The sequence below is a fragment of the Neolamprologus multifasciatus genome, chromosome 18, assembly GCF_963576455.1.
Source record: "Neolamprologus multifasciatus chromosome 18, fNeoMul1.2, whole genome shotgun sequence".
Lineage (NCBI taxonomy): Eukaryota > Metazoa > Chordata > Actinopteri > Cichliformes > Cichlidae > Neolamprologus > Neolamprologus multifasciatus.
This window is the reverse complement of record NC_140456.1, coordinates 19921192-19934073: the sequence shown is the minus strand read 5'-3', so window position 1 is coordinate 19934073 and position 12882 is coordinate 19921192. Positions and strand designations below refer to the sequence as shown.

The window sequence follows — 12882 nt, the reverse complement described above, 5'->3', positions numbered from 1 at the left end:
CAAGCTAACTGCGCTAACACAGTAGTTCCCACCAATTGAGCATTGCGTGGCACATCCGACATACTGTTTTACTTTTGTCCATGACGTGCTTACCATCAGGGTCATGCTTCACATGAAAACCAAGATAGTTCCAGACGTCAGATCTGAATGAGGGTGGGGGAGGTTCAGTTTCGGGTAGCGTTGAGCCAGTTGCCATGTTGCAACGAGCTTAGCTTCTGTTTTGCTAGCTTGCGCTGCGCTCAGTGGATGTGTGCTCGACAGTGCAGCCTAGGCGGAGTAGTCGAACGCAGATCCACTGAGCGCTCAACACAGACAGCATCGTCAGAAGAAAAGTTGATAAAATAAATAAAAAAAATTGTATTGTTCATACATATGTGTACTGAACCGGAAGCACTGTATCGAACGGTTCAATATCGATATGAGTATTGTTGCACCCCTAGTAATTAGATATGCACGTTATCGAGCAGTTAATAACCATGCATTTAATAGTGGCCAGTGTATGCACATTTTACACAACCCATCCATGTCTCCAGGACAGGCAAATCACATCTTGTAATTTCATAACACATCTAAGATAGGACTCCGTGAAATATTAACTGGGAAGGCTAGCTAAAAACGTCAGCCAGTGGATATAAATGGCAATAAAATGCTTAATAACTTTTTAAATCTAATTTTAAGCTCGAAAGACAGATGGAAAAACTCTGAGTTCAACAGCTGTATTTATGAGAGCAGAGAACAACCAGCAAAAGTGAAAACACACATTTTTCACAATGTCGGAAAAAAAAATCTGCAAAAATCAGTCACATCAAGTATTGCAGAACTTCTAACTAAAAAAAAAAGGATTGTGGAAAATGTAGTTTTAAACATACCTGCATGCAGTAAAGTATTACACTAGGCTGACACAAGATAGTTTACTGTCTTTGTATGCTACATGACTTATTTGTGGATTTACAAAATCATACAGCTGATGTAAAGATTAAAAAAAAGAAAGAAAACTATCCTCTGGTTTACTTCATAAATAGAAGTAAGAGAACTTTGGCAAATTTATAGCTGACAAGACAAAAATTAATTAATTAATTAATTAATTAATTAATTAATCTACTGATTTTCAACTACCATTGAAAATGAACAATTACATTTACCCAGGTCCAATTTAAACCACAACATGACATTTTATTGAAACAAGCCAGGAAAACAAGAACAAGAGCTGTGAAATGACTGAGCAGTGGTCCTTTAACCCTTTAAGTGCGACTTCACAAAACACATAGGGGAATGTATGTAAGTGGTGAAGCAGACAACATTTTCCCTGCTTTCTACCCACAGGTTGGACTCTTAACGTCAGCTGTGATGAAATGTGTGCGTTCTTGCAGTCTTCAGGTCATCATGTGATGGACTCCATCCTTTTACTTGTGTGACAGATGAGTTGTAGCCCATCACTAAGAACACCAGCAGCCTGGTTTTCAAAGCAGGGCCAAATTGAGGCCATCCCAAGCTTAGACATTACTTTAAACAAATTATTTATGAGCAGTGTATATAGACTTTACTTTCAATAATTAAGTCATGCCTGCTTCAACTTTTGGAGCTCTCATTTGGTCCTGCTGTGGAAAAGTGGCAATATTTAATAGTCCATCATCTCCTCTCCTCTTAATTTCTTCTCTTGGGACTCTGTCCAAGCTTTGTTGATTGTTCTCTTCATCTCGTCGTCTCCCTCTGCATAAATCTTTTTCAACACATTCATCAGGCCCTCGCCGGGGTCAGCATTATCGTCAAGGCTGGGTTTTCTGTAGAAAGGCGGCAGGAAAATACTTTAATGGTGCAAACAATTCTTTGGATTGCTCTCATGTAGTATGTGTGCACCCAATCACTGCACTGCAGTCACAGTGGCTTGAGACACAGCACTGTTGCTGCACTTTATTTCACAAACTAAAATCAATAAGCAAATTTCTAACTCACTCTTTCTCTTTAGACTGCTTTTCCACCGCCGTCAGACAGTCCCACTTCTTTGTTGACTGTTTCTTGCACATGACCAAGACCATGTCTGTTTTTATCTGTTGCAGAGAGCAAAAGACAGTTTCAGAGTGTGGACAACACTGACACTGCATTTAACAAGGTTTACATATAATCACAATAGCCACCTTAATAAGTTAATGCAGTATATTTAAACTTATTGCCACAAGCTTAGAAATTGGGTGTCTGCTGCCCCCTAGTGGCCACACAATTCTTAATTATCCACATCAGAACCAAAGCAAGAACATGTTACCTGTGGTAATAAGGCTACAAAATTAATAAACCAGCAACATGCTCTCATGTAATTTTGTTTTAACTTTAAATTTTTTATTTTATTTGGCTCTTCATTGATGCTTACTTTTCTCTGACGAACAGGTCAATCACTAAGAATCACTACTCCAGTTTTTCTCTGCAAAATGACTAATATTTCCTGAAATCTTAAAATAAATACAAATAAATGCATCTATTTAAAATGATGCACAAGGTACCTTTTTTGCTTTCTTAGCTACATTGATGCGTACATGATTTTAATTTTTTTTTTTCCATTACTCTTCATCAAGCAGCAAGCTTACATTACAACCATCTAACATTATTTTTCTCTGGTTTAAAAGAGATTTAGTGTGATGGCTGCAAGAGGTAACATGGCTTAGAACTGTTGATATGATGCAGAATATGCAAAAGCAATCTTAAAAAATAAAAACTTTGATTTGATCCAAAGTCTTGCCATAGAGCTTTTGAGTAGCACGGAGTGGCTGCCTGTCAAGCATTACCCTCTTGACAGACAGCAGGGGAAACCTGCATTATGCACAGCTTCATGCAAACTGATGTTTTAGCTGTAAGAGAAGGAGAGAGAGAAGAAGTATATATTGCAAGTATTTGGCCGATTACTGGCCTGCAATATCAAAGACCTACACAGTTTTGTGAAATATGGGGATAGTCTGCTGAGAGAAATTGCACCACTGCTTCCTAACGCACACCCACTCATCTAAGATGACAAAGACTTTTGACCCAAAGCCAGCAACCGATTTCTGAAATACAAACATCTCATGGCCGCTGGACTGAGGAGAAGAAGCTGAGTAAGCAGCAGATGATTTGTTTACCTTTTTGTAACTGTCCTGTTCATTGATTGGATACAACAAGTTCAGAACTGTCATTTCGTGGTTTTTGCCATCTAGATCCTTCACCAGCACAGAAAATGACCTGCAACACAGACAAGGGGCAAATTCACGTGCACTGATAAGGGAACAGGAATGTATAAACAAACTGAACACTATGCTGATTATCAACTCACCGTTCTGTAAATTTGACCTCCACATTATCTGCTGATATTTTGTGCACATCTTTCAATGCCAGATAAATTTTGACATACTTATCTGACTGGTCCCATGCTGCAGAAAAGATGATACACATGTGAACAATTTTGAAATACTGTTTTTTCCCCTCCCCAGCTCTTGAACGCATCTTAACCGCTTGGTTTTCTCAGTAATGTTTGATAGTGCTACTCGATAACTGCCCCATACCATAGCTGGTAATCTTGACGGTGTATGCTGCCTTAGTGGCTGCAGATGGGTCTGCCTCCTTCCTAGCCTGTTGTTCTTTTTGTTGTCGTTTAGCTGCGAGCTCCTTCTCCACCTTTTTCTGCTCCTGTTTAAGCAGATCCTGAACTCTTTTCCTCTCTGCCTTCTCCAAGAGGGACCCCAGCTCCTGCAAGTCTGCCTCCAACTGTGTAATCTGTATGAGGGGAACAATACAATCACTGAGACATGCACATCCACTAATAGAGTAGTGCTGTCTGTTTGAATCCATCTACCAAACATGTTTAATTAAAAAAAACAAAAAAAACTAAGTAAATAAATGTGCAAAAGCTAACATTTCATTTCTAAATAAAAATTTATATTGTAACTTAATAAATAGTAAGAAGAAAGTGCCTTCTACAATAATTATTTAGTCACTAACCCATTTCCCACAATCCACTCTCGAAGTCATATTACTTTATTTAAATGTAGTCTAACCTAACTCACAACACATGTTGGAACTATGCATTTGTCTGCGATTTATCTGGCATCTAAACAACTTAGAAGCCTGTACATATTACAGTTATTCATGTCTGGAGAGATCCTTTACAGATGAATTGTAATATGTATGTATATATATATAATTCAAATGTAAAAGTGCTTAATGATACTGTACATGAGTGGGTCTAGTAACATCTCCAGACAGCTAACAGAGACGCCGAGTAACTACCGTACTGATTTGTTTAGCAGCGCAGTAGTTGTTTTACACTGAATGATGTTGCTAGAATGTTCTGGTAGTCCACTAAAAGCTAACAGCTAAGCTGGGCCGCGAGCTACTGGCACGCACCGCCACCGACTGTAATCGTATTTGTAATCGTAGTTTTAGTTTAGTTTACAACTGTAACGTTACCCTGGAGAAAAAAATAATAAAAAGAAATGTATCAGGCATCACGCAGCTGCTCGTCACGGGTTGATAGGACTGACGTTAGCAAGTATTGCACTGATTTCACTGTATCTATGTAAATCCAGCTACCTCAGCTAAACCTTAAAAGATGCAGTTTTGCTGAACACTAAACTGAATGAAACGATTCTGCTCACCTGTTCGGTTAAATCCATTCAGGCTTATCAGTATCAGCTACACTATGAAATGCCGTTGCGGTTCTTCTTCACTGCTCTCAGACTACTTTCCAGCGGCGCTTCTTTCCAACGCCAATGGCTCTTCCGTCTTCTTCATTTGGCTATTTGCAAGGCCGATTACAGGTGTGCTACCGCCACCTACTGTACTGGTTTAACCATTGCTAAACAGCAAAGAATCCTTGTATGTAGAGCATGACATGAATGAAATGAACCGTTTTAAGGTAATTTCAACTTTTTTACTGAACCTTTTAATGTAATATCAAATGAATGTTACAGTTTGCTGGCTTTCAACAAACTTGCACAACTTTAAGAGACACATTCTATTTAATTGCATTATATATACGCACACTGGCCACTCGATCCTTTATCTGCTCATTAATGCAAATAACTAATCATGGCAACAACTCAGTGCATTTAGACATGCAGATGTGGTGAAGATCAACAGGGAAGAAAGTTGATTTAAGTGACTTTTGTCAGAGTCTACTGGGACTGCTCGGAGCTGATAGGAAGGCAACATTAACTCAAATAGTCACTCATTACAATCATGGTAGAAAAAGCAGAAGCAGCATCTCTGAATGGATAACATAGAGGAAAATTTGTGTTTTGAATGATATAACCTCTATAAAAACATGAACATAAGTGCACTCTCACACACACAGGTGTACAAGCAGGCACTCACAGACACACACTGTATGCTGCTTAGTAACATTCACTATTTATTATTTACTGTTACTGATGCTTATGTTGGTTGTTGCTGTGGTTTCCCTACTGTGTTGTCTTCTTTTTCTCTCAGCAGGTGATCACACAGATTTTCATAATAATAATAATAATAATAATTATTATTATTATTATTGTTATTATTATTGTGAAGGTTGAATAAAATATGACAATCAAGTGGACCTGTATAGCAGAAGCCGTAATGGTCTACTTGGGAAAATAAATCTGGTGGGCATTTTTCTTGGCCTTTAGAAAATAATTCTGATTGCTACAGTGCCGGAGAGGACACAAAAAAATAAAATAAATCTCAGAAAACCAGTTTCTTTTCATACTCTACTGATTTTTTTCCACAACACACAACATATCAAAACAACAGCAGCAGAAAGACATCGAGTGCCACTCGTCACCTAAGAACAGGAAACTGAAGCCACAATTCACACAGGCTCACCCAAATTGGAAGAAGATTGGAAGGAAGATTGTTGCCTGGTCTGATTAATCTCATTTCTGTTGGAACATTTTATGGTAAGACCAGAATGTGGTGCTAACCAAATGAAAGCAAGGATCCATCCTGCTTTGAAGCAAAAGTTCCACACGTTTGGTATTTGTTACATCTGAGATACTTTTCAACTATATAAAAGACCAGTTATATAATATATACAGAATAAATGAAAAGAAAGTAAGTGAAAGGAAAATGTGGGCTTTCTTGCCTATGAATTCCATCTCATTTTAGGGCAGCCATTACCTTAAAAAAATAACTTACTTCTTTTCCTGTGACAGTAGAAGGTGTTAAGCTTTTATAAAACTTTTATATTACACATAACATTTTATAATAGACCAAGACACTTACAAAACTGTAATGTAATTCATTTATTTATCAGTACTCATAAACTTTCTCAATATTTCATATTAAGAAAGCTAACAAGGAAGCAACACCACCTTACTGATCAAGGAAAACATAATTTACACAAGTAATCAAATGTAGCAGTCTATTGATAACCACTGAAAAATCTTGTTTTTCAAAATGTCCAGTGAGACCTTATCACCACCTTGCTCTCAGAATCCCAGACATCTGATTGTGGTCAGCTAGATGACGAAAGACAATACGGCTAAGACGCCACCTCCGCTTCACTCCTCGTGGTCGGGAAGTCATCACACACCTGTTACGTATCCTCACAGGGCAGCTGTCTCTGGGTAGTGCTGAAATCTCTTTGTCTGCTATCTCCTGCAAAAAAATGAATAAATAAGTAAATAGACATTAGTACTTCACTCTGTACTAATGTCTTTTCAAGGATTCATTCTGTAACAGTTCAATCATTACCATTGCTGATTTATTTATTAATACACATATGACTTAGGTGTCCTTCTTCAGTATATACCTGAAGCTCTTTGGGTAGGATGGTGTTCTTCCTCAGTGCGTTAATTCGTAACCTCTGATCAGCATAGTCAAAGGCCATCTGCCTCCTCTTGACATCCCTCAGCATCCTCCAGTCAACATAGTAACTTCTCACCTGCTCCACCGCCCCCCAGCAGCTCCTCAATGCCTGCAAACAGTGCTCCTTCAGTTAGTGAACAAGTATTTAGTCTGCCTCTGTACTCAATTACACACACACTGTAGCTCTAACTGTTTGAACCACCTTTAGGCCCTAACAATTTTCAGACAAGCCAGAGCAGTCTAAACCAAAAGCTGATTATTTCGGCTCATTTGGACAAGCTTTCACTTGAAAATACAGCATCTGACCTGATGTTAGCAGTTTCAGTTCTATGATAGAAATCAAGTTTGCCCGAATTAGAGCATCAGGAGCCCAAGACAACAGACACACACAGATGTGAGCCAAAAAATAAATGAAACCTCCTTCGTATGCTTCCGAAATAACAGAGGGTGAGAGACCCTGGTGATTCGGACATAAAACTACTACATGCAACTTCTGATGATCCATTGAAAACTTGTCTTCCTATGACGCTTGCATATTCCACACAGATCGTGTTAACAAAAGGCTCACTTTGCAGGTTCAAGTAAAACTAAACAGGGAATAATTTTATCCATATAAAGAGCGCTCAGCTGTAAAAGAAATCGGTTGATCTTGAGGGATAACGGGACACAATTAATGCTAACAAAAGTCATCATTTTATTCAGCTTAAATATCTTGCTTTCAAGATCATTAGAAGCAATAGCGTAAAAAGAAGTTAATCACTCAACCTTTCTTGCTAGAACAAGCACGGGGACTGAGCATATACTACCTGTCCTCTTATAATTTATATATCATGTCCTGTTAAACCCTTCAAAGAACCATACTGAGCCAGGTTTGACACATAGCAGGCTAACTAGCATTAGCCGGGAAGCTAACGTCAGAACGCTAGCTACATCAGTAAAATAGCCAATGTTACATTTATCGACCGAAAGTCAGAGATAATAGATTGAGTCTGAATGAAAACACAACCTCAGCTAATACATGCAAGATTACAGTAAATGCTTTACCTGCTTTGGGACGCAGACGGTGGAATAAAGGGCATTTAACCCCAAACATGTTAGTCTGTTAACCGCCATATTGGATTTGACTTGCGCGAAACCACCGGAGGTTGAAAGAAAAACACTCAACTTTACCGCCACCTATCGACCTGGAGTGTGACGAGATAAAATGAGACGTACAGTGCCTAAAAAATTGTCAAATTTATGAGCGAAAACGCGACACATTTACAAGTAAACCGTGACAAATTTATGAGAAAAAACTCGTAACAGGGAAAAATAGGAAAAGTGTGTCTTTTTTTTCAATCAAAGACAGACTTCGCCTCACTTTTCTATCTTAAACTGCAAGGAAGTTCACATATACTACAAGCTGATTTCTGTTTAAATCGCTATGTGAGTGTTCAGCGATTGTGAGCATTGAAACATGTATTTTGTTTTTCATGATTTATCTTTGTAGACAGCTTCTACAGACACCTCCCAACCAGTCGATTGATAATGTGATTTCAATATTTCTTATGAGTTATTGATCCCAAACATTACATTACTCTTACATTTTTTTTGTCTCAAAAATATATTTTTTTCTCACTTTTACTCTGTCCACAGTGTAAATCACAGTATAATAAACAAATATTATTTGAATAACTGATGCTCAAGGCAGTTTATTTTGTAAGGGTGAGACCCTACAGCAGGGGTGTCCAACTCCAGTCCTCGAGAGCTACGGCCCTGCAGCTTTTAAACACATCCTTCTTCCTGAATCAAATAAATAGCTTATTATCAGGCCTGAAAACTTGATGGCATGCTGAAGAGGTAATCCAACCATTTGATCCAGCTGTGTTGGAGTAGGGATGCATCTACTACTACTACTACTGAAAGTAGCTCTCGAGGACTGGAATTGGACATCCCTGCCCTACAGTAACAGAGAGAAAACCCCAACAATTAAGTAACGCCCTATGAGTAAGGGCTTGGTGGCAGTAGGGAGGGGGAAAAAAACCCTTTTAACTGGAAGAAACGTTGGCACAACCAGGCTCAGGAAGGGGCAGCCATCTGCTGTGACCGGCTAGGGGAGGAAGATAGGACAAATGACACTCTGGAGAAGTGAGCCAGAGATGAATGATAACCATTAATTAAATGCAGATTTGTGTATAAACACATATAGAGTGAAAAGAGGTGAGTGAAGAAGAAACACTAAGTGCTAATTATGGTGAAGTTAATATTAGATTTTTGCAGCAGGATTACATTTGTTATTACATTTACTTCATCAGTGCTGAACCTGCTGTGATTAGTTTTGCTTTGAGTCTCAAGTAACTGATAATCCCCTTTGAGAACATGCTGTAACAATCTGAATTTACTTGAATTTTTAGTCACTTGTAGTACCACTTGACTACCAGTAGGTGGCAATGTAGTCCTTTCATGATAAGGTCATACTCTCTCTCTCACCACCCACCAGGACCAGGGCCCCTGTTCCAGCTGAAACCTTGTGTCTTAAATCTTCTGAAGCACAGAGTCATCTCTGCTTCCCCAGCACTTCTAACAATGAAACCCTTGTGTTTTAAGGAAGCACATATATTAAACAGTGTGCTCTTCTTCTTTCAACATATGTCTCAGCAGGGTGCTGTCTTTAATAGATAAAAAAAAGCATATAAGCAGAGTGGGTTACTTTCTTAAACAGTCCCCATTACTCTGCAGCCTGGAGGAGATGCGTTTTTGGATAAATATTAACACATGACAAACTCCAGGCAGTGCTTCCTCTATAAAAAGCATTGTTATGAACCAGGCTGGAAAATTGGTACCGGGCTCTGAGCACTGGCTTAAATAATAAATGACTCAAAAAGTAAGCACATTACTACTTACAGATAATGGTATTTGTAAACCTGTCACAGCACCAAGCGTATTAATGTACCAAGAAATTACCTTAACTTTTTTTGTAATGGATGTCAAAATATTCGGCTGACTTTCATTTTCTGAGTTACCGGGAACAACTCTTTACGAATCACTGTAATTGCAAAATTATATGGTTGTCAACCAGGAGAAATGTTTTTGAAATTTGCAAAAACACAGCTTTTTCATTTGACAGCACCAGTTTATCATACTTAAACTGCTTTTTGGCTCCGAGTTAGTTTTGGCCCGTAGTTCAAAACTCCCCGACACGGCTGTTCCAAGATCATCATGACGAAGGCAGAATTATTCTGTCAGTGATTTCTTTTACTTTCCTGAGCAGAGTTGAAAAGGTGACCCGTTGTACTTAGGAATAAACGTTTGTGATGGAGAGAGGAAGTTAAAATATTCCTTAATCAGTCCTTAAACAATTTGACAAAATAAGAGTAAGCTACTCTTTTAATGATAAAGGGTCATCATTCAAATATAGCACAGGTAATATAACATAGTTATAGTTTAGAGAGCTTATGGGGGGCAATGCTGGTCAGTCTCATTCAAAGCAATCGACCTAACATATGAAAACAACGAGAACAGGTGGTGTTACAGATTAACACATGCAAATCAAACTTTAATTTAAGCTGGCATCATCCTTTGTCATCATTATTTTTCAAGCAGCGAATCTATTCTAAATGACTTGGGACGAACAGCTCTGCAGCTGCACTGACAGAGAGTGGGAGGTACTGGGTTGCTGTATAACAGCAGTGTGATAGGGGTCACCGGTGACAAATGTCCAACGTGCCAGCAGATAATATAAATTAGATCAATGATATAGTGTTTCTTGCCCGCTGGCTTTAGGGAAGTGATGCAATTTCAAGGTGTCTTGCGCTAGTGTCACCCTGGTGCACCGGTGCGCTTTACAGAAGATCCGTAGATCTAAGGTCAGATCACAGCTAAGACTGGGGTAATTTGGATACAAAATCAGGCGATATGAAACTGAGATGTAACTGAGAGAAGTTGCAATTGCTCAGCGAGGTGGCCTAATGAGTAAAAAAATGATGGTGCAGCGGTGAACTCAGTCAACACCCATGACGTGATGTAACCAAGCTGCAGCTCGGATCACGGGTTACACCAGAGGGTTACACAAAAGGCTAAACCACCATCAAAGGGTCTCTATGTACTCAAGATGATGTGGGTGTTGGGCTTGGTTCTGAACTACTCCAAGCAAAACAACATCTTTAAAGTAGCGACGTACTTGCAACAGCTATAATTAATTGCATGCTTTAGCACTACATCTAAAGTCTTTATAAAGTCCTTAAGTTCCAGGGAGACACATTCAAGCCATAGGAAAAGTCCACTAATACATACCAGACAGCCATGAGCAACCAGCTAACCTTCCTGGTATTCATCAAGGATACCTTCTCCTCTAGTGGTTTATGCATTCTTTCATCTAACCCTAAACAAGATGATTAAAGCAAACAAGGATCAAACATGAAGCTCATTCACAACGTACCACATGCAGATGAAAATGTGACAGGAGTAGAACGTCTGTATATTTTCTGTGTGCGTGTGTTTTTTTACGGTGTGTTTGATTCAGACATAACACGGTTTTCAGGGGATGGTGGAAGTGGCATGTTTGCTGCCAGCATCTCTAAGCTTTCCTACCCAAATATCTGATGTAAAATAGATGCAGGGAAAAACACTCACACGCTGGATCCACATCAGATTCCTGGGTAGAAACGACTGTGTCCGCACGTCTGATCAGAATGATATTTCCAAAGCTTGTAGGCAATAAACAAAGTGTCACTTTTCTTCTTACTGGATTGGTTTTCCCACATTTGACCTGTGTCAACATGTCTTGTGAACATTATTCATACACAGCCCGTATAAATAAACTGCACTGCAGCCTAGTGCCGCGCATTTCAGCTCGTATTCCTTTGGCAGCTCAAATATTAGACACTAGTTTGAATGCAGTCATATCCAGCAATTCCTTATCATAGCTATTCCTATATCATATATTATTTTTATGTGACCGTGATATGAAAACAAAGACGAATTGCGTCCCTCATCTGCTTAAAGAAACATAGTCAGTCAGTCATACTTTTATTCATAATTTAGCTAATTTCAGGTATGTCATGTAAACTGAAAACTGAAATAAATAAACAAATAACTATATTTTATTCTTGGAAAAAAAATATACACTTAACAGACTGCTTTAGTTCGATTTTATCTAAAAAGCTCCACATCACAACAACAGTCGTCTCAAGGCTCCAGCCTGATAGGAAGGCAGCAGTAAGGTAGCAGTTAAATAAAAACTTATTATAACCAAGGTATGTAGGTATGTCAAAGAACATCTCTGAAGGCACAATAGGTCAAAGCATGAAGCAGATGGGCTACAGCAGCAGAAAACTACACAGGGTACCAATCCTATCATCTAGGAAAGGAAATTTGTCCACAGTTTTTAGCTGGTTTGATGAATCTTGATTTCTGCTTCCACATTTGATATTGTGTAAACAATATCAAAGTATGGATCCGTCCTGGTTTGTATCAACAGTGTATTGGTCGCTTTATGGAGTGGGGGATATTTTGTGGAACATTTTGGGCACCTCAGAATCAACTAAGCAGCACCTCAGCCTACCTGAGTGTGGTCTCTGACCATTCATCACCAAAGTGTCCCGTCGCTGCTTCCAGCAGGATAACATGCAAATTCACAAAGCTCACATCATCTCAGACTTGTTTCTGAAACATGACAGTGAGTTCAATCAAATCAAATCTACACAGTCACCAGTAGATCCAGTAGAACAGTTCTCTGGGTCAGAGGCGGTTGCCAGACTGTTTCAGTCAGCAGTACCTTTAATAAATACTTGTCATAGCCAAATTATACAGAAGAGCATATATGCTATTATATATATATGTGTGTGTGTGTGTGTGTGTTGCAGACAATTGTCTCTGTATTTTCATTTCTTCTAAACGAAAGTAATCTACATAGTCTACTTTTTTGTGCCTCTTTATAGCTTCTCTAAACACACCATAGTCATTTAACGTCAAGAAAGAATTCTGTGTTGAAAGACCAGCCATTACACATATGGTACATGCTGTGATACTGTAAACTGATTTCAGTTCGTTTTAGAAATTACACCATTTCTATGAAATAACAATCAAATGCATATA

General features: G+C 38.7%; 2 protein-coding genes across 2 annotated transcripts; both read right to left on the bottom strand.

Moving 5' to 3' along the window:
• Positions 1-443: 443 nt before the first annotated feature.
• Positions 444-4766, bottom strand: cacybp (calcyclin binding protein). Its single transcript, XM_085141648.1, has 6 exons — positions 4620-4766; positions 3528-3738; positions 3299-3395; positions 3108-3207; positions 1954-2048; positions 444-1781 (listed from the first exon to the last, which is right to left on the bottom strand). Exons 1-6 carry the CDS (start codon positions 4635-4637, stop codon positions 1619-1621), a joined length of 684 nt encoding a protein of 227 aa, XP_084997774.1. The 5' UTR covers positions 4638-4766; the 3' UTR covers positions 444-1618.
• A 770-nt stretch (positions 4767-5536) lies between these two features.
• mrps14 (mitochondrial ribosomal protein S14) lies at positions 5537-7957 on the bottom strand. Its single transcript, XM_085141649.1, has 3 exons — positions 7852-7957; positions 6752-6916; positions 5537-6597 (listed from the first exon to the last, which is right to left on the bottom strand). The coding sequence occupies exons 1-3, from the start codon at positions 7918-7920 to the stop codon at positions 6415-6417; spliced, it is 417 nt and encodes a 138-aa protein (XP_084997775.1). The 5' UTR covers positions 7921-7957; the 3' UTR covers positions 5537-6414.
• Positions 7958-12882: the final 4925 nt, after the last annotated feature.

Bases quoted from the DNA above. Each gene is read 5' to 3' on its own strand.
- mrps14 (XM_085141649.1), bottom strand. From the start codon at position 7,920: ATGGCGGTTAACAGACTAACATGTTTGGGGTTAAATGCCCTTTATTCC. The intron at 6,917-7,851 runs GTAAAGCATTTA...CACTGTTTGCAG, and splicing joins CCGTCTGCGTCCCAAAGCAG to GCATTGAGGAGCTGCTGGGG. The intron at 6,598-6,751 runs GTATATACTGAA...ATTTTTTTGCAG, and splicing joins TCCTACCCAAAGAGCTTCAG to GAGATAGCAGACAAAGAGAT.
- cacybp (XM_085141648.1), bottom strand. The intron at 3,208-3,298 runs GTGAGTTGATAA...TCTGTGTTGCAG, and splicing joins GAGGTCAAATTTACAGAACG to GTCATTTTCTGTGCTGGTGA. The intron at 1,782-1,953 runs GTGAGTTAGAAA...GCCTTTCTACAG, and splicing joins AAGCAGTCTAAAGAGAAAGA to AAAACCCAGCCTTGACGATA.